Raw genomic sequence first — 21,226 nt, forward strand, 5'->3', positions numbered from 1 at the left:
TTTTCAATGATGTTGTAACTTCGAAAGGTCACCAAATGAACTGCTATAAGTCGAGGACTATCTGTAAAAGGCAACTTCCTAGATCCATTTCAGAAAATCAGTCATTCTACATTAGGACACTTGTCTTCACCAAAACAGCTGTCACTCACTCTTATAAGTTGATATATTTTCTCCTTCACCACAGGCAGTTTATATACCATAGACTGTGATACATCAATGAGGATATAGATGTGGTCATCTGTGACATCTCCAAAGAGCGCTCGGCTTCCTTTCTTAAGATCCTGAATTCTACACAAGAATACTTTTTTACATGAAATGAAAGGCATATCAAGAATGATGTCTGATGTCACTTCCTAGTATTCTAAATCATTTTATTTTTATTAATTTAATATAAAGGATAAAAGAATGCCAAGTAAATCACTTTAAGAAAGACAAAATAAATATTATTAATTAAAAGACATTTGAAATTGGAAGATAAACAAAGATCATTGGATAACTTGCAGGAATATGGTTTCTAGGCTATATACTGTAGATTTTAAGTGTTAGTAGTGAGTTAAAACAGCTGTCAGTCATTGAATTGGTATTATAATTTCCATTATTCTCAGCAAAGAAGACCTAAAGCATCAAATAAAGATTAGGAATAATCAGATTGTAGTCTTCATACTACCATGTATGCTATCACATAACCTAATCTACTTTATGGAGTTATTGAGAGAGTACATTTCAATTGGACTTCTCTTTCCATCAGCTTTGAACAAAGGTGGAATATAAACAAAATAAATAAATGCAGACTAAAGCTCATGCTGGCGGCTTTAATGATGCACTATTCAGTGTTTCATTGTTATTACTTTATTAACATCCATCACGTAAATATTGAATAAATATTTAATATTAAAGAAATAATACTTGCTTTTAGAAGCACCATTGTAACTCTTAATGGTTTAATTAAACTCCATGGTTTAATTCAAAATTTATTCAAAATCTCATAGATTAAAAAAATAAAGTAAGATTTGAATAGTCATAATTTCAACATGATGCAAATGTCTTAAAGGAAATTTATGACTACGTTGGGATGAGTACTTCTAGAACTTTGGCCTTTATTTTAGTAAAATATATATAGAATATGGGGCATTATAGAATAAAAGTGATGTTTTTACAGCTGAATTTCATTAAAAATAAGATATTAGGTTTGAAGGTCATAGAATATAATTATGCTACTCAAATGAATCTTCATAAATGAATACAGTATACGTACATTTGATATTGTAGTTAGAAACCCTTAACATTGCCCATGTTTAATTTTTAAACAATTAGAGTACCCAGCATTAAATATTAGAGTACTTGGTCATTTCAAAAACTTTTTAATAAGATACATCAGCTTTTTTTCCTCACAAGATCTATTTTTAGAAAAGATGTTATCCAGATGCAAACTAACCTTTCTTCCATCTGATAAAGAGCGTTCTTCATTTTATTTTCAAACTCCTTGCATCTTTCTTTATTCAAATGTAAATGAATTATAGATCCATCTTCCAAGACAGTATGTATAAAATTGTTACAGTATTTGGCATGGATTACCTTTTTATTTGTTTCCTAAAAGAACAAAGATTTCCTCTGTGAGTATGATTTCTTAAGTTTCCCTAAATCTACTCAAGCTTTAAAATCAGTAGATGTAAATGAGTTTGAAATGAATTCAGTAAGTGGTGTGCAACAGGACAAGAGAATCAGAGGCCTTGTAAACTTTTGATCAGCCTTGACTCAGCCAATGCAATTTAAATACACTGAAGTACAATCCCCTACAGAGACTGGGATATTGTGAATTATTATTTAGCATACTGGAGACAAGCACACATAGATCAACAGCCTTGAAATATAGGTAATCCTTGACTTGCAACAGTTCATTTAGTGACTGTTCAAAGTTACCACGGCACTGAAAAAAGTGACTTCTGACCATTTTTCACACTTACGACTGTTGCAGCATCCCCATGTTATGGGATCAAAATTCGTATGCTTGGCAACTGACTCACATTTATGACGGTTGCCGTGTCCTGGGGTCACATGATCCCCTTCTTCAACCTTCTGACAAGCAAAGTCAATGGGAAAGCCAGCTTCACTTAACACCCAGGTTACTAACTTAATAACTGAAGTGATTCACTTAACAGCAGTGGCAAGAAAGATCATAAAATGGGAACATAATTTACTTAACAACTGTCTCACTTAGCAACAGAAATTTTGGCCTCAACTGTTGTCATAAGTTGAGGACTACCTGTACATTTTTAAAGTTCTGCTGCAAAGTCTCTGTGGTTTACTGTAGATAAAAAAGAAAGAAGTCACTCCCTTTGTTGTTGAAATGATTATTATGAATCAAATTATTTGTATTCCTGCACTAAAAGGGAGTAGAAAATGGGATACTACTATTTCTTTCTAAATTTCATTCTTACAATGCATTTTTATGTCTTTTGAGGACAGATGGTCCTTGCTTACCAACTGTTTATCACTGACCATTGGAAGTTATGAAAGTTATGAGGGCTACCTGTCTAAGTACTTAACTTAGATTCCTTTATTTCAATGAATTATTAAATTTAGCTGTTATGGTCAGACTGAATCCAATGTATTTCTTGAGAACAGTAATACAAAGTCATTCCAGATGTGATGCTTGGGATGCTTTTTCTTTGAAAAAAACCAGAATCAGTTTGGCTAATCATGTGAATACTTCCTAGAGGACTAAGAAAATATTAAACATACTCTTTACCCCATTTTATTTATTTATTTATTTATTTATTTATTGCTTCTATTTATATCCCGCCCTTCTCCTTGCAGACTCAGGGCGGCTAACAACCAGATAAAAACTACAAAATACCAAAAACTACAGTTAAAACATGATTAAAAAACAAATATTAATAATTGGCCTAAGTAATTTAAAATTATTTTAAAACCCCCACTAAAAATTTCCCCTAATCATGTGAATACTTCCTAGAGGACTAAGAAAATATTAAACATACTCTTTACCCCATTCAGTCACAATTCCTAACCAGTTTTAATAACAGCAGGAAATCTTGCTAGGCAAACAATGGGATCCTGTAAGGGTATCAACATGATAATGGCCAGAAGTGCAAATGAAGCTTTCTGCTATAGAACTAACAAAATCTGGAAATCTATTTGATCTCCCCACTAACCTCCCACAACTCCACAAAAAAGTAGAAAAATTATAATACAATGGGAAGATTTCTTACAGCATTTGTCTGAAGAAATTCATCTTCTGGCTTGGATTTTATATCTACAATTCCATTTACATGACGAAAAGCACAATCAGAAAAAGCTCTAGGTATGGTCAGATTCTGGGCTTTCAAACCATTCTTCTGAAGCCACTCTCTGGAATTCACAAAATCTTTTACTTCTGGCTCACATTCTATTTTATCCATTTCTTCTGCTGATATAAAAATGTTAATAAATAAGCATGTGCTAATATCAGTCTGAAGCTATTAAATGACTTAATTTTAATTGGATATATTTGCATATACATATTTATTTATGGTACAACTAATACATTCTCCTTTCCTTAGAAATATTACTTTTTTATAGGTAAGTCTCCTCTGATCTGAGTCAATTCTTAGTCACTATGGTCTTTTGCAAGTCTATGTAATTTTCTTAGGTAACAGCTTGTAATGTTTTGCAACTGCCTTCTTCTGGGATTATGACCTGCTGTAGAGATTTGTGGGTAGGGCTGCTGTTCTCCTGGACATTGGAGTGAGATAAGGAGAAAAAGCAGCTCACTTTTGACCTGGAGGGGCAGCTGCGTTGTCATGAAACTGATGGACTGACCTGACTGCTATTCAGAGCTACTGTGGGGAAATTTTGAACAAGCAGTTCCATTGGTGCAGCAAGGTATATAAGTGTTGGGATCTCTGGGAGAACACCAATCTCCTCAGTAGACATGGAGACGGGAGGGGAGAAGACAGAAGGGGAGACTAAAAGACTAATGTCATCTCTTGTGAATTGAGAAGCTAGAGAAGTTGGCGAGTGAAGTGTGCAAGGCAAGTGTCCTTTGGGGGAGAAAGAAGGGTCCAAGGGTGGCTTTTCTAGAAGATGGGAAGCAAAGACCTAGAGGGATGAGCTCCATTCAAGATTCTGGAAGGCTGGGAAGAATCTACGTGGTTGCAGGTGACATCTTCACTCAAGACTTAAAGGGGACAGAGAGAATTGACTACCAGTACAGAAACCTTGGTTTTTGGGAGAAAATTTGGCAGAAGACCCTGAGAAAAGTTCTTCCCCCTACACAGAGCAGGTGTTTTGGCTGAACTGGAGAAAGTCCAATAATGCTGAACACAGTCCAGTTCATTCCTTCCTTAACCAACAATCTCTTTTATCAGAGGAAATAAGTCTGTTAAGATCACTTTTTGTAATAAATTCTTTTCTCAGAAGAGAGATATTATGTTGAACCCAGATCTACTGAGGCAAGCTGTGGCAAAAGAACAAGTGAAGGTGAAGATCATAATAATTTGAACAAACAGTAGCTATTGCATCAGTAAATGAATATATATGTATCTACACTGAAGGACTAATAAGCTAGATCTTCTTAACTTCTCCAATTTAGCTCTGTTATTTTTCTCAAGTTCAGAAGTAGATTACAAATAAAAACAACCAAGTCGAGAGGAGTTTTATTCTAATATTTAGACTGTTTCTACACATTTACAATATGTAGATTGATCTCTAAAGGATGGCACCTGTTGAGAATGCTTTCCATCAAACTGTTCATAAATCAAGCCTTTTGCAATTATGCATTTATAAAATACCTGCCACTATTTCAGACTTCTCAAACTCTATGAGAATTTTCTCTATCTGGGTTAAGATATTCTTGGCTTCCTCTAGTTCCTTCCAAATCAGGTAGACATCTTCTCTCACACCAGTTCCTGCATTTGAGGGAAGATATAAAGACACAGAGAATAGATTAGCTAACACTGACGAGAGTTTACCCTTTCATAATCTTTAAATATTGTTGCATTTGTTCATGGCTATGTAATTCCGGGGAGTCAATTCTATGCTGGATTCATATTTCATGAAAATAAACTAAACCTGTTAATTCCAGAATTATCATACTTCAGGGCATTATGCAGAGATCTAGCTCCCTGGATAAGGCTTTAATGCTTGGAAAGATGGAAGGAAAGAGAAGAAGAGAAGGACCAGCAGCAAGGTGGATGAACTCACTTACAGTGGAAATGGCTGAAATGTCTAACATTGGAAGATCTGAAGGACTTTTTTAGGGACCAATTGTCATGAAGAAAATCTATATGGTTACTAATAGTTGACAGTGATTTAATGACACACAATCAATCATTAATTACATACCTTTCTCTGAATTGTGTCCAGAGCCTTTTATAAAAAATATTACGCATTATTTTAATATGTATTTAACAAGTCTCAAAGTTGGTGAAACCACCCAGACATCCAGGTTATTCAAGCATATTGTCTTAAAAGAATGAAACTGGGAATAACCAGGTGAGGAAAATGGAGAAGTATCACTGCTGTTGTTTTTTCTTTTCCTGTGCAGCCCCACATAAGCTAAGGAAAGCTGTGTTGATAGGCTATGCAGTTTTTCAAGACAGTATGGAAAGTGAGTGTGTATGCCATGAAGAGAAATAAATAAAAACCGTCCTCTCCAAGATTCTCTCACACAGCTTCCATCATAGAAGTCTATGAAGTCATTCTATGAAGAAAAGGAGTCCCTTTAGATCAATTCTGAAATACAGTCTTATCAGAAATTAAGAATTGTCATCCTGTACTTCCACTTCTATGGTGCTTCTTAGAGACCACTTTTGCTCTCTCTCTTAACGTAAATATATCACCACCATTCATTCCAAAGCCTTATGTCTCAAACTCTCCCAAACATGTGAGTATCATTGCAGCGAATGAACATCTAACCCTCATCAATGTACACAGCATGGAAAAGTACCAGACATGCAGGAATCATGAATGCAATATAATTAAGGAATTGAGAATGCAGTATAATTATGTTTATATAATGCGGATGAATGCAATTCCACAAATGCTTGTGCCATAAATCTGCCAGTCAATATAACGTTGTAAAACTCAGTCAATTTGGTTCTCTCTCTCTCTCCTCTCTCTCTCCCTCTCTCCCTCTCTCTCCTTTCCTCCCTCTCCTTTTCACTCCTTCCCTCCCTCCCTTCCTCCCTCCACATGAGACCAAGGAGTCATGCCCTATGGAAATTGAAACAGATAAGTCTTATCATCAATGGCAAGCATTTTGTTGTGAACCTATAAGAATTATTTTTAAAAATATTGGAAAAGAATATTTCACTACTATGAATAGATGAAAAGAACAGCTATTGGAAAGCAGATCCAATTTTAATTAAATATACCTGATAATATGCTATTCTATTGGCTTTATAAACCAATCAAATTAAATATCAGCATTAACCTTACTTGGTGCCGCAATGGTACTGCAGTTGGTGTGAACCACGTCATAAACTGATTTGCTAGCACAGCAGATTTCAGAGAGGGCCATATGTCAGAGATTTGGCAGCAATGGATTCCTGCTGTCATTAATATAAGTCAATACAAATAATGCATGCATAATTTTCATAAACTCCAGAACAATTCTAAGAGAAGTAATAAAGCTATTCTCAGTCTTTCATTTTCACTTTTCATTGTGCATTTTTATGTGTTATTGTATACTGCCATCTCCTGGGATTTTCCTATATCTCCTTCATTTGAGTAAAAAAACACTGAAATGAATATAAAGCAATTCTATATTTTTTTTAACAAATAGAAGGATCTCATTCATTTCATTTATGATTTATAAGTACAATAATCATACTATCAATGTATTTTTCAATTCTGAAGCCCAAAGGATAATTTACAAAGCACCAATTTTTAAAAATCACATGTTTTTTAAAAAAAGGCAAAGCAATTAGAATCACTTTGCCTGTAATCCTATACCATCTGACTGAGGATAAAATCCACAGAAATCAACATTTCATTCTGAAAAAAATAGGGGTGAGATTACACAGTACACAAGAATGCAATTCATATTCCAAACAAATAAGCTGTTGCCACGGTATGAATGAATGTGTGAATGTGTTTGTATATGCGTGTTACATTCCTATGTCTGCCCATCTCAAAACAGTGAGTCTGGGTGATGTATAAAGATTAAAAATCAAGAGGTATAAACAGTAATCCGTGGCACCAAAGGTAAAACAATACATCTCAATCATAAAACCACATCAACAGCGGAACACACCTAATTCAAATGCCTGGGGAAACAGCCAGCTCTCTAGAGCTTATGAAAAGCTATCAGGGTCAGAGCCATCCAGCTCTCCGGGGAAGATGTTGTTCCATAGGACAGATGCTGCCACTGAGATAACTCCAGAGCCCAATAAGATGATACTGTTTCATAAGGAGGGGACCCAAAGGGGAGAAGAAACATGGGCAGGATACAAACGCAGAAAAGACTGTTCCTTAATTGCTACCTATGTTTCAGAGAGTGGGACTCCAGAAGGCCCAAGAGAAAGATTTTATTATTCAGGCAAGTTTAAGTGGTCATTAATTTGTCTTACAACCATGAAAGAAAAAATCACTGCCCACACTTGTTCCTTTATGCAAAGCATTTCTAGAGAAACAAAGCTACCCATGGGACAACATATAATTATCACAGAAGGCAGGATGCTGAGTTTCAAGGAGGATAAAGCCAATATTCAAAAGAAATTCTCCTGCCTGGCTTCTTAAGCAACAGTTTCTAAAAATTATTGTCTTAACCAATGTAGAGATTTGTTTTGGCTGAAACCAAGTAAGAATGTTAATGCCTATTAATATAGTTTAAATTCTCTTTTGTAAAAGCGTTCTTTTTTTTTTTTACTGGATTTAATTATCAGGAGCAGAGACAAGGACTGCAATCTTGCACACACTGCAAACATCTACCTGGTTCTGACATGGAAGGCATGGTTTTCTGTTAGGAGTAGAAGTTGACCCAAGCCTCCTGAACTCTGTCTCCTCTTTTCAAATAACAAGCGATTTAACTTCCACTCCTGTTTTTTTAAGCCTGCATTTTCTATTTCAGTGTTTTTCAGTGTATGAGAAACAAATTAGTGTGTACAAAATACTATAAAGCAACTACACAGGATATTTAATTTAAATCAGAACTTATGGATTGATAGATTAGTAGATCTAATACTCTAAATACTGTTTAATATTAAATCCAATTTGAATAGTGTCACTGCCATTGCACTGGGAGGAGGGCAAGTGACAAAACACAAACTATGATACCCCAGCATATATGCCTCACAATTCACATATTTGCACCTGACATTGGGATGCAAATATGAAAGGGCAGCATTTACGTACAGTTGCGGACCTGCGCCTTTTTCGCCGAGCCCTGAAGGCCCATCTATTCCGTGCGGCCGGCCTGGCGTAGTTTGATTATGTTTTAGTGGGGGTTTTGTATGGGGTGTTTTAGAACAGGCCTGTTATTTAATTTGATTTTAGCACAGAAACTATTTATTTATTATTGTGGTTTTTAGTATCGCCTGTTCACCGCCCTGAGTCCCGTAAGGGAGATAGGGCGGTATATAAATTTAATAAATAAATAAATAAAAATTTGCATGGTGGTATCATGGTGTATTTCTTATCATTATAGCTTCCTGCCAATGGCTATGATCATTGTATTTGTGACTCTTAACTCTATATGATTGCCTGTGGTGTATGAATGCTTAATGTTTTTACAAAGAGTTTTGAGAAGTGGATGGGACTGAAAAGAATTGCATTTTTCAAGTAAGATAAATTCTGATATTGAGCTAAATTGCATTGGCTATCATAGCCTAAGCATTTACATACAGCAAATATTACATTCCCAAGACATATATTTCTTTATTAAAACTGAATGAATTGTGCAATAGTTTCCTGTCCAAATTTCCCAATCTTGACTGATCATATGTATTTTCCTATTTTAAACTTAAGTTCAACAATCTTGACATATATATTTCCCTGAAAGAAAAGATCAGAACATGTCAAAGCCAATTTCATTTGCATGTCATTTCATTTCTATCACAGGAAACAAATCCCCAAATACCAACATTTACCATCTAAACATATAATCTCCCAAAAGACTTGGATCATCGTTCCTCTCATTAACACTTTTCCAAGTTTTGATTCTCTCTGTAAACTTATCACAGGAAACGTATACTTCATAATAAGTCATCAAGGGTATGGATTTCATCCTATAGGTACCAGTGAACAGCTGCTACAATAAGTTGTGGGAAATGAGCACTGCTCGCTGTGTTTATCACTATCATTGCTTACAGCTTAACTGCTTCTGAAATCTACCCAGAGTTCTATTGAGTATTTTTTGGATCCCCATCCTAATGACAGAACACCAAATTATCCCAATGGCAAACATAATAATACAAACTATTCTCTCTTACAATGCATACTTGATTAACAGGATTTACTCTCCAACAATGCAATAATGGCCAAGAATTAACAGGATAATTTGTATTGATGGCAGTAAACTAAGAACCAGGTTTTGAAAGAGAGGGGAAAACAAAGGGGATACACTCACTATAAAAGTTGTCTTTGAAACACTTGGACAGCACAAATCTAAGGATGTTGATGGTGGTTTGTTCTCCGAGCTTGTTGTTCAGTTTCTGAACATTTCGTCACCAGGCTAGGTAACATCATCAACAGAACTTGGACTGAAGTGTCTTGTTTCAGTTCCCTTCTGCTTTTATAGGTCTTATGTGGTCAGCTGGATCAACTGATGATGTTACCTAGCCTGGTGATGAAATGTTCGGAAACTGAACAACAAGCTCAGAGAACAAACCACCACCAATATCTATCACCAGAGCTACAAATATTTTCCACCATTTCTAAATCTAAGGATGTGTAAATAATATGCTTTAAAAATGAAAGTGGTAGTTCCTGCTTATTAAAGTCTGAACCTTTTCAATATTCATTTTAATTAGTTTTCTTTCATTTTAGAAGCTATCTATTCAACATTTAACTTATATACTGCATATTGCCTACAATATATACTGTATATTGCATACAGTATATACTGTATATTGCATATAGTATATTGCATACGTTATATACTCTATATTGCATACAGTTTCTATGTATTGGAATGACACCAAATCTCTGGAAATTTTTGATTCCTATATCTGTCTTGATATAGGAACCCAAATCATTTCCCATACATTAAATAGATAGCAAAGGCCTTCATGTCACATTGTCACCAATATGCTCACGCCCAATTCTAAAAGCATTTTTCCTTTGAAACAACGTCTGTGAAATCTGCTTCCTTAGATATTTTGCTTGCTCACAATACAGTCATATGAGCTATCTCTGGAGACTGATCCAAACTGTTTCAACTGATCGCTGCTAGGATTTAGCAAGCTGTCTTTTCCCTTGCTGCCCATCATGGAATTATTGAAAGTTACAAAATTATATCAAAAACACCTGGGAAAGAAAATTACTGAGTCCTTTGAAAATCAGAGGTTCAGCAATAAATAAATGAAGCTACTCAGGGTCACTTCTGTGTGCAAAGCTATTTTGGTGTTTATTTAATAAACTATATTACATAACATAATTATTACCCCTCACATCCTGGACATAAACTGTTTCAACTCCTCCCCTCAGGACACCGCTATAGAGCATTGCATGCCAAAACAACTAGACACAAAGACAGTTTTTTCCTCTCATGCTATCGCTCTGCTAAACAAGTAATTCCCACAGCACTGTCTTATGCCTAAGGATATCTAATTATGTAATACGACTGCATTACTATTATCCTTCTCACCTTTCCTATTACCTACTCTTAATGGTATCTTATGACTATCACTTTGTTGGTTGTATCTTATGATATATGATTGTATCTTATGATTTATGATTTATCACTTTGTTGCTTGTATGTATACTGAGAGTTTACACACTGGAGACAAATTCCTTGTGTGTCCAATCACACTTGGCCAATAAAGAATGTTCTATTCTATTCTATTCTATTCTATTCTATTCTATTGTCAGAAAAAATGTAGAACGTGTAAGTCAAATTTCTGTGTTAGATGTGTACATTATTAGATATCCTTAGGCATAAGGCAGTGCTGTGGGAATTATGTGTTTAGCAGAGTGATAGCATGAGGGAAACAACTGTCTTTGTGCCTAGTTGTTTTGGCATGCAATGCTCTATAGTGGTGTCCTGCTCACAGTCGCATCAAACTGTAAGATAGGTGGCAAATAACTTTAATAATTAATAATGTTTAGTCATCTATGGTTCTATTAGATGTTTGATTTATGCCTTCACAAACATTTTAGAACAACAGACTACAACATTCTATCTTCTATTAGCATGAACACACTAAACTTGCTATATAATCACTCAATTTAAATATTTTATACCAATTTCATTTTCCACACTTTAAACAAAATATTTTAGAATGCAAATGCTGTTCTTTTTAAGCACATTGGGGAGAAAAAAAGTAAAATTAAAACAAAAATGTTGTTCTGATCTCTTTTCTGCTGGTGAAAAGCTCTCACACAGTAATAACTAGGAGTGACATCATAACTACAGCAATAATACCAGTTAAATGCCCATGATTATTTGTATTCCCATTTAATGTGTTAATAAGATGCAGCATGCTGAGCATTTCTAGAAGATTACTACACTTTGTGGCTGATTGAAACCACACCACAATTCACTCATAAAAAGAAAGGCACAGGTATAATTTTAAGATTTCTCAGCCCACCTATTGAGCTATAAACCAGGTACCTACAGAGAAGCAGAGGGAAAGCTTCCCTCTATCAGCAAAAGCCAGTAGAGAAGCTTACTTGGATGCAGGAAATTATTAAACAACTGCTGAATCAAAATTAAGGGGAATTAGGAAGGTATATCTGTGAAGAGCTTCACATTCCTGAACAATTTTGAAGAAAACAAGAAATTCATATCCTTTCTTCTTATGTCAATTGTATGTAATTTTCCTTTGTTTTCATCTTTCCAAGATCTGCAATTTACTCTTGTGATCTGAGGGCTGGAGAAAATCAACCAAGCATGCAGAGTTAATTTTTTCCTACCTCTGTGGGAAAGCTTTAATTAGCGTATTTATCAAATGGATTTTGATAAACCTTTGAGCATGAGTCCTCACACAACAGCTGATGATAAAAGGGAGAACAAAGATGAATGCAAGTAGTAAAAATAGCATCAACCTAGGGCCGTGGTGGCAAACCTATGGCACGCATGCTGGACTGGGCACGCAGAGCCCTTTCTGTCGGCACGCACACCAGAGGTACGCTCCTCTCCCCTTCTCCATGTGCACCTGACTAGTTGGAACTGGAGAGGGCAGGGAAACTGAATCTAGCAGCCCTCTTGCAGGAACAGCTGCGAGAGCTGGGCGGGGAGAGGGGAACCTATAAAAGGAGCAGGTTTTGGCAGGAGTGCAGCAAGAGAGCAAGTGAGCGAGTAGATGGCCTTTGGAAGCAATGGTGGGCATGAGTTTTGAGAAGACAAGTAGGACTGACTAAGGCACCAGGCTAGAAACCAGGAGACCATGAGTTCTAGTTTCACAAGGCTAGCTGGGTGATCATGGACCAGTCACTCTCTCTCAGCCCTAGGAAGCAGGTAATGGCAAACTAATTTCAAAATCTTAAAAAAAAAACCTGCAGGGACTGCTCCAGGCAGTTGCCAGGAGTCACAGCTGACTTGGAGGCGCGCACACGTGCGCGCGCGCGCGCACACACACACACACACACACACACACAGCTGCATATAGGCTGGCCACCCCTGTTAGTCTCTTATGCTCAATATAATGGATTAGGCAGTATCCCTACCAGAGAAATTCAAGCATTCATAAGGAATTCTGACATCCTTAACCTACAGAGAAACACCATCTACAGCTTGGCTGTCAGAATCAGACCAGAATTTGAAATGGCCCCTGAACATATAAAAAGGCCTTTTGGAAAAAGAGAATAATATATTTTTACCCCTTTTCTCTTTAAATATTTTCCCCTTTTTGGTTCTTTTAATTATGCCAACTGCTCAGAGTGGTTTGAGAATTGGGCAGCCTTACAAATCTAATACAGATAGTCCTTGACTTATAACCACAATTGAGCCCAAACTTTCTGTTGTTAAGCGAGACAATTGTTAAATTAATTTTGCTCCATTTTATGATCTTTCTTGCCACAGTTGTTAAGTGAATCACTGCAGTTGTTAAGTTAGTAACATGGTTGTTAAGTGAATCTGGCTTCTCCATTGACTTTGCTTGTCAGAAAGTTGAAAAGTTGATCACGTGACCCTGGGACACTGCGACTGTCATAAATATGAACCAGTTGCCAGTTGTCTGAATTTTGATCACATGAACACGGGGATGCTGCAACAGTTGTAAGTGTGAAAAACGGTCAGAAGTCACTTTTTCAGTTCTGTTTTATTGTTGAATGTTCAGTAAATGAACTGTTGTAAATCAAGGACTGCCTGTAAATCAATCAGGGGAGCACTCATATTTTCTAGCTTAGGCACTGCCATTGCATGTTCGACTTGTCGTATCATACCACCCACCCACCCTTCTTAGGGCCTTTCCCCATTGCTGATAACAATCCATCACTGAGCCATAGAGAAACCATAATGGCACAAAATTTGCTGTCCCCACTTCCAGATCTTTTGCAGCTTCTATTGCATCTGTTTCAAGCCTTTATCATAAACTTACAAAGCAAATTTCATGCTTAGAACCATTAAGGAGCCAAAAATAAAGCACCATAGTTCCCTGATGTATCTGTAATAAAACGTCTAGTCCCAATACCCCCAAAAATGATATTGTAGAGATGGAAATATTACAAGAATGGATAGGCAAAATATAGCAAATAAAGCAGCTTTTCTTCATACGAGAAGCTACAACATCAAGGCAGGAGTCTGAAAAAAGATCCCTGTAAATAGATCCCCTGTTAAAGTTAATAGGATTCTTAAATCAGCTATCATTTTTATTCAGGATCCTTGGACAACTCAAAAAAAAAAGCTGCTGCTGATTTTTAGAAAAGTATTGTGTTTGCAGAAATTCCAGATCACTTCTTCTGAAAAAATATTGAAAAACGGGCAATTTTAATACATTTGCCTCAGCTGTTGTTAAATAAGTGGCATTTGCAAATTATCTGTGTGAAATCACAGTGTTCATAATCAGAATTGCTTAGTTCTGTTCACCCTGGATAGGTTTTTTTTATTAACATACCCAATTTGGCAAGCAATTCTTTCCTCTTCTGGAAACTTCTACACATTCACTTAAAACAGACTTAGAAAATATACAAATGATCTCTATTTTGAAACAGGTGATCTTGCCACTTCACTTTCTCAGAAAAAAATATTAATTTCACTCTTCCCTAAAACACAGGAAATAGGGGGTGTTTTGCTGAAATAACTGAAAACGGTAGTGAAATAACATCTTTTTCTTCCCATAAAGCAAAGTGAACAGTGAATTTCTTTAGAAGTTATAAAAAATATTCCTTTACATTATTATTTAGCATTTTAGCTTTGTCTTGTTTATGACACTATATTTTATAAAATGTCCCACATCAGAAGTATCAGGGAGCATAACGTGCTGCAATTTTTTCTAATATTTTTTTAAATTTTTCCCTTGCAAAGTATCAATAAGTATGAAAGCAGACCTATGATGATTTCAAAATATACACAGCAGTAGCTCAATCAAGACAGGTTTCTCTACATTTCATAAGTTAAAACTGGCTGCATCAATTTTGGGCTCAATTGTGGTAGTAATATCTTGTGTGAATCAGTAGGAGCTTAAACCATCACATTCCATGTACTGAGTCCATGCACATTGTAGATACATACATGTGAATCTGAAGTTTCTGCTATTGGATTCACTGAGCAAAGCAGCCCTTAAGGAACATGAAGGCTAATACAGATATTCTTCAACCTATGATCACAATGGAGCCCAGAGTTTCTGTTTTTAAGTGAGACATGCCCTATTTTTAAGTGAGTTTTGCTCTATTTTATGACCTTTCTTGCCACAGTTGTTAAGTGAATCATTGCAGTTGATAACTTAGTAATCCAGTTGTAAAGTGAACCTGGTTTCCCTATTGACTTTGCTTGTCAGAAAGTCACAAAAAGTGATCACATGACCTTGGGACAAAGCAACAGTCATAACGGTAAATATGAACCAGTTGCCAAGAATCTGAATTTTGATCAGATGATTATGGAGATGCCGCAAAGCTCGTAACTGTGAAAAATGGTCATAAGTCACTTTTTTGAGTGCCATTGTAACTTTGGTCACTAAAAGAACTATTGTAAGTCAAGGACTACCTGTACCTACCACATGCCCGTAACAAGAACATTGTATTAAGCCATTCAGAGTCTGTCCTGTTGAATAAGGAGCAGCTGCTTAATTTGCTTCCTTATAATCACACATCTTTATAGCCTTAGGGGGGAAAAAACCAAACATTTTGGTATGGACTGACATTTGTCTTCAACACTGAGTTAACTGAAAGCCCACACCCGTTCAGTGTTTCCCCCAGTTCTCTCTTTTTGACTCTTGTGTGGTTTTTCTCAGAGTACTTTCACAGATAACATTTGCATCACTCCCAGATTAGCTCCATCAGGTCCTGTACCTCATCTACATTAGGAAACTGAGACAATTCTGATTTTTTTTTCTGGTTCAACTGTGGTGCATCAGAACTTGCTTCAACTTTCCAGTTGAAATGCTGGAATTCCATAGAGTTTGGAATGACCCGTTTTCCCATTAACAAGAACATGTCTTCTGGACTCTCCACCCCAGACTTCCTTTTTTTAGCATTTTTTTCTTTTTTCTTTCAATGGCTTTTAATACAATGGCTTTAGCATTAGCTCAAACAAGCTGTAAGATGGACAAATTGTGTTTTCATAGCTCCTGGTGATAATTCTAGGACAGAGCTTTTCAACCGGTGGTACGCTTACCACTGGTGGTACACCAGCACCTGGCAGGTGGTACGCGTATGACAGGTTAAAAAGCACTGTAAAAAAAGTGTAAAAGTGGATGAGGTCAAGCAGCAGCAGCGCCACACAGGCTTGTGGAAAAGTCAGCTGGAGCTGCTTGAAGTGTTGCCTGGGTTCTGCTAAGAGCCCAGGATCAGCACACGCAGCTACAGCTGATTGGCACTTCCAGCGCACCTGGAGAGAAAAGGAGGAGGGGGAGAGAGAGGAGAGGCTATAAAAGGAGCAGGTTTTGGTGAGAGAGGGAGAGAGAAAAAGACAACAGGGAAAAGAGAAGGGGACGGCGAAAGAGAGGAGAAGCGCAGCCTTTGAGGAGAGCAGTCCGCTGGAGTGCACCAAAGAGAAAAGGGAGGGGGGAGAGGAGACGATATAAAAGAAGGGGGGAGAGAAGAGATGATATAAAAGAAGGGGGGAGAGAAGAGACGATATAAAAGAAGGCGGGGAGAGAGGAGAAGATATAAAAGGAGGAGGGGAGAGAGGAGAAGATATAAAAGGAGGAGGGTGATAAATTTGTTAAATGAGTTTTGCCCCATTTTATGACTTTTCTTGCCACATTTGTTAAATCTGGTTTCCCCATTGACCTTGCTTGCCAGAAGGTTGCAAAAGGGGATCACATGACCCTGGGACACTGTGACTGTCATAAATATGAATCAGTTGCCAAGCATCCAAATGTAAATCACTTGACCTGGGGATGCTGCAATGGTCATAAGTGTGAAAAATGGTCATAAGTCACTTTTTTCAGTGCCGTTGTAACTTCAAACAGTCACTAAGCAAACTGTTGTAAGTCAAGGACTATCTGTACTTTATCACTTTTTTCCTTTTTTTTTTTTTTTGGTCATCAAGTTTTTGACACCTTGCTAGGCGACTGGTGGTACTTGAATAGTGCCATATCCTAAAAGTGGTACAATCTGTGAAAAGGTTGAAAAGCCCTGTTCTAGGAGACTCTTATTTAATATTAAGCCCTGCCTTTTATCTCATATACTTTTCAACATCAGTTTAAACTACTTAGATTGCTTAATGTTTATGGCACAGGTTGGATTCCACAGATGAGAGGCCATCAGTTCGTTTTTTTCATGGTTAAATATGCAAACACTCTCCTATCTAATCTAGCATGATCCACTTCTCTTGTTAAACAACTATGACCCTGGCATTTTCTTTCAGTAGTGGTTTGTTGAAAAAGCTTGTTATTCTTCCATATTTGATACACAATCTTGGATAAAAATATGCATTTGAAGATTTTAAGGTCAATGGGGTAGCATTATTTTGTTTACTTTTACCTAAAGGGAGTCTTCCTTTCAGTCTTTTTGAATTCAAGGTAGCTTTCTCATTCTTACTGAGTGAAGCGCCCATCACAAGCACTTCATCAGTCCTTTCAGCAAATGCATGGAACCTAAAGTGTAAAGCATATTAATTTGTAATCACAGAATATAAATATACATCTGGAATCACAGTGTGACCTCCTTTAGGAGGAAAAGTATTAAAAATAAAACAATACCGTACCATTCTGGATGACCTTGGATCTTTCCTTCTCCCACCCTGCCTACCTCGCATAGTTCTTATAATAGAGGGGACAGAGAACAATTTCTGCCAATTTAAGCTCCTTGGGAAGATAGAAATGTAATTTAAATTCCAAAGCAGCTGGTAAACAGACATGGGCAATATGATACTCTCGTGACTTTATCAGCTAGTTAATAAAATCTATTCTGGAACATCATTTAGAAGAGGGTGCCAAAACAAAAGTCATTCAAGAAGTCAAGTTATATAACTATTTTCTACATTATTCATTGTTTTACCATGTGCTTATTAATCAGGGCATTTGTCATAGTATTAAACAAAAAAATTATCAATTTTTTTTTAAAGAACCATAGCTAGTTCATTGACATCAACTTTCTAACTGTAGAACATGGGTGTATCGCGATTCTTTTTCCATTGCCGGCAATGGGGTGGGCGCAGCTTCGGTATGATGAAACCGGCCCATAGGCCGGCAGTTTGACATCCCTACTATAGAACTACACATTCAATCAGCTGTTACATTTCTTCACTAGACAACAGATTTACAACCTTTTTTTTTATTAGCCCCGACACTACTGGCCTTCCAGAGATCTTTCAAGAAGTGAGTTTCAAACCAGGCTTGGGGATCCCTTGAAAATAAGGAGGCCACAAGACGGATTTATGAGATATGAGTTTTTAAACCCCTATATATGTGTTTATTTTTTAATATTTATTTTAAAATGTGCCTTCCTTGGGTTTTTTTAATGGTACACTGTCCAGAGTTACATACTAAAATGGGTAGCTATATAAATTTAATAAATAACTTATTTTTTTCCAGTACATCAATGTCCCTGGCCATCATACCTTGAAAATCTGGAAAGTGCAGCTCAGCACATCCAAAGGAACTGATTGGAAAAGATATTCTAAGTGTTTTATCTAGAAAGATGATAGATATGCCCTCAGAGCATCAGGGAGATACAACCCTTACAATTATTCCAATATGTTTAGTTATTGCTTCAATAGAAAGGTAAATAAAGATTCAGCCTTCACCATTGTTGCCTCTTAGAAATGACTACCAAGCCATTCCTTGCCATAATTATTTTTTATCTATGGCTGGTTTCATATATCATGCTAAGCCATCATGAGGTTTGTTTGATGTTAGCTTAATGCAGTATATGGATTTAGTCAACTGCTTGCAATTTGTATTCTCTTTAGACAGCAAATATGGCTTTTCAACAAACCTTGTCACCAACTTTGTCATTGAGATAGGAGAAATGAGTGATACACCAAGTATTTGCATAGTCCAGATTTTTCCAACATGGATATATGTTAGACTATAGTTCCCATTATCCCAAAATAACATAAAGAATGTGGTCTAATCTAGCCAGAAAGCATCAGTGTAGGCAACTACAGAAGGACCTATTATCATATAGGGGTATATATAGCTAACATTGTTAGATATCCCATTTACTTCATACCTGCCAGTGGTTAGCTGACTCAGATCCTTTAAGAAAGCAACTGTTTCTTCTTTTCTAGCATTGAAAGATATGGTATGGATTGGACATGGACTTCTTGAGATCTTCTGTATGAGCAAGTGCTTTGCACATTCTGGTATATCACCCACGACAAAATAGTATACAGCTTCTATCTGAAGAGAAGAAGTCATTCAACAAAAACATTTACAGATCTTCAGGTCAAAGGAAAACATGCTCCACACACACAACAGAGCTATACATCCTTTCTATTTTTGATTGACAAAATTGCTAAAATGATAAGAATGCTCTTAGCATGCAGAATACTTAGAAAAAGTTATGATATACAGCGGTCTTCATATTACCAATATGGACCTTCATGCTCAGTTCATATGTGGACTTGTACAGTACACATTTTAAATAGTGTCAAATGTCATCCTTGTTTGTTATCAGGGTCACAATGAAGTTAGGTGCCCTGATAAATTTATCACACTTTTCATTTAAAAATGAAAAAGAAAGTTTATAGTAGTTAAGGAATAGGATTCTGTTGCATCATTATTTGACTAAAAGAAGCAACTGTGAAAAACTGAAAAACTGAAAAACTGAAATATCTGGATTGTCTTATAGCAGAACTATTAAATTTACAACCTGTATCCATATACAGTTCTAGAATACATTTTCTTAAAGGGGGAATTATTGAGGGGGTTGGACATACTACAACAGACTGCAGGTAAGGGCTCACAGGACTGAATTACTACATGCTAAAATTATGTAATAATTAAAAAATGGGTTCCAGCATTCTAAATTCAGATAACTAGTGAATTGTGTACTGAAACAATACATCCCCAGGACATCTATTCCCAGGAAGAAACAGGCTTAGGAACAAATTGTTTTTTGATAGCTAAGATCAGTTTTATGAGGACAAAGTTACGTGGAACAAAGTTAACATTTTTAATGAAAGGATGAAGAATGACCATTCTATGGCCATGTTGCCTCTTATGTGAACAGTTTGAAAATTTTATTACCTGAAGGAATTAAGATTAACCTAGGTCTGGCCAGATTCAGTTGCATAAACTAAGAGCTTCTGATATCTGCATGACATCAATATTACACACAAGGACTGCACAAACCATTTGAAGAGACATTTTGCCAAGCAACTGAAACATTTCCTTTGAAGTCATTGTGAAGCATCAAGGTAGACACTCTGAAGTTTCCAGGCCTTCAGCAGAAGTCCTAGTGAGAGTGTTTCTGGGCATCTATGGAGGTCTGGAGGCTTGAAGTGGTTTTTCTGGATCTTTGGGAGCTGCATCTGTTTCATTGCTGAAGCAGCAAATTCAGAAGGTGACTTTACTCACTTCACAAAGCACCACTTCTGATGTTTTATCAACTGTTTTTAATAAAAGTAGTAGTTTTTTTATAAAAATAAAAATTGTTATTTCTTATTCCATAAAAAGGATTGTCTTTTCATGATTTCCTCAATTTGGTGGCCTCTAGAAGAGTTTGGTGACAAATTCCATCACCACAGACAATGCAGGAATTGTATGTTATGCCTATAAAATTGCACATTCATAACAGGAAGTTTTGCAAGAGTGATTGGGTTCCAAGCTCTAGACACAGTGATAATTTGTCCATATTCTATTTCAGAAACCAGTTTCATTGACTGATGTGGAACCCACTGCCTATATCAGAAGAGTCATGTTATATGGCTCTTTTTAAAGAATGTTTTCCCCCAGATACCTGTTGTTCTGTGATTTGTTTTTTTAAATTGTTTTCATATTGTGTGCCATCAAGGTCACAATGAAGTTGGATGACCTGATGAATTTAATACATAAATAAAGCTTCCATTTTCCAGAAAGAGGAACTGTTTAAATTTCTCTCTTATGCTGTGTTACCAGAGTGGTTGACAATATCTGGACTTGCTATGTTTATATTTCTGTAGCAGAAATACAGGAAACTATTTCCTAATTGAGGTTGGATATAGTCTCAACAAAAACACGATGTAAAAAAGATGTTGAGACTCTAGAAAGAGTACAGAGAAGAGCAACAAAGATGATTAGGGGACTGGAGGCTAAAACATATAAGGAATGGTTGCTAGAATTGGGTATGTCTAGTTTAATGAAGAGAAGGACGAGGGGGGACATGATAGCAGTGTTCCAATATCTCAGGGGCTGCCACAAAGAAGAGGGAGTCAAGCTATTTTCCAAGGCGCCTGAAGGCAGGACAAGAAGCAACGGATGGAAACTAATCAAGGAGAGAAGCAACCTAGAACTAAGGAGAAACTTCCTGACAGTTA

At 36.5% G+C, this 21,226-nt stretch overlaps 1 protein-coding gene across 1 annotated transcript in view; it reads right to left on the minus strand.

Annotated features, from left to right (window-relative positions):
• VWA3B (von Willebrand factor A domain containing 3B) overlaps positions 1-21,226 on the minus strand; it is an 85,007-nt gene that overhangs the window by 49,925 nt on the left and 13,856 nt on the right. Inside the window, exons 7-12 of the mRNA XM_015830485.1 lie at positions 18,940-19,109; positions 17,248-17,360; positions 4,791-4,907; positions 3,231-3,427; positions 1,436-1,590; positions 150-288 (exon numbers count right to left, since the gene is read on the minus strand). Coding sequence (XP_015685971.1) covers positions 150-288; positions 1,436-1,590; positions 3,231-3,427; positions 4,791-4,907; positions 17,248-17,360; positions 18,940-19,109 — 891 coding nt within the window. The remainder of the gene's footprint in view (positions 1-149; positions 289-1,435; positions 1,591-3,230; positions 3,428-4,790; positions 4,908-17,247; positions 17,361-18,939; positions 19,110-21,226) is intronic.

The sequence above is a fragment of the Protobothrops mucrosquamatus genome, unplaced genomic scaffold (assembly GCF_001527695.2).
Source record: "Protobothrops mucrosquamatus isolate PMUCROS unplaced genomic scaffold, P.Mucros_1.0 scaffold_19, whole genome shotgun sequence".
Taxonomy (NCBI): Eukaryota; Metazoa; Chordata; class Lepidosauria; order Squamata; family Viperidae; genus Protobothrops; species Protobothrops mucrosquamatus.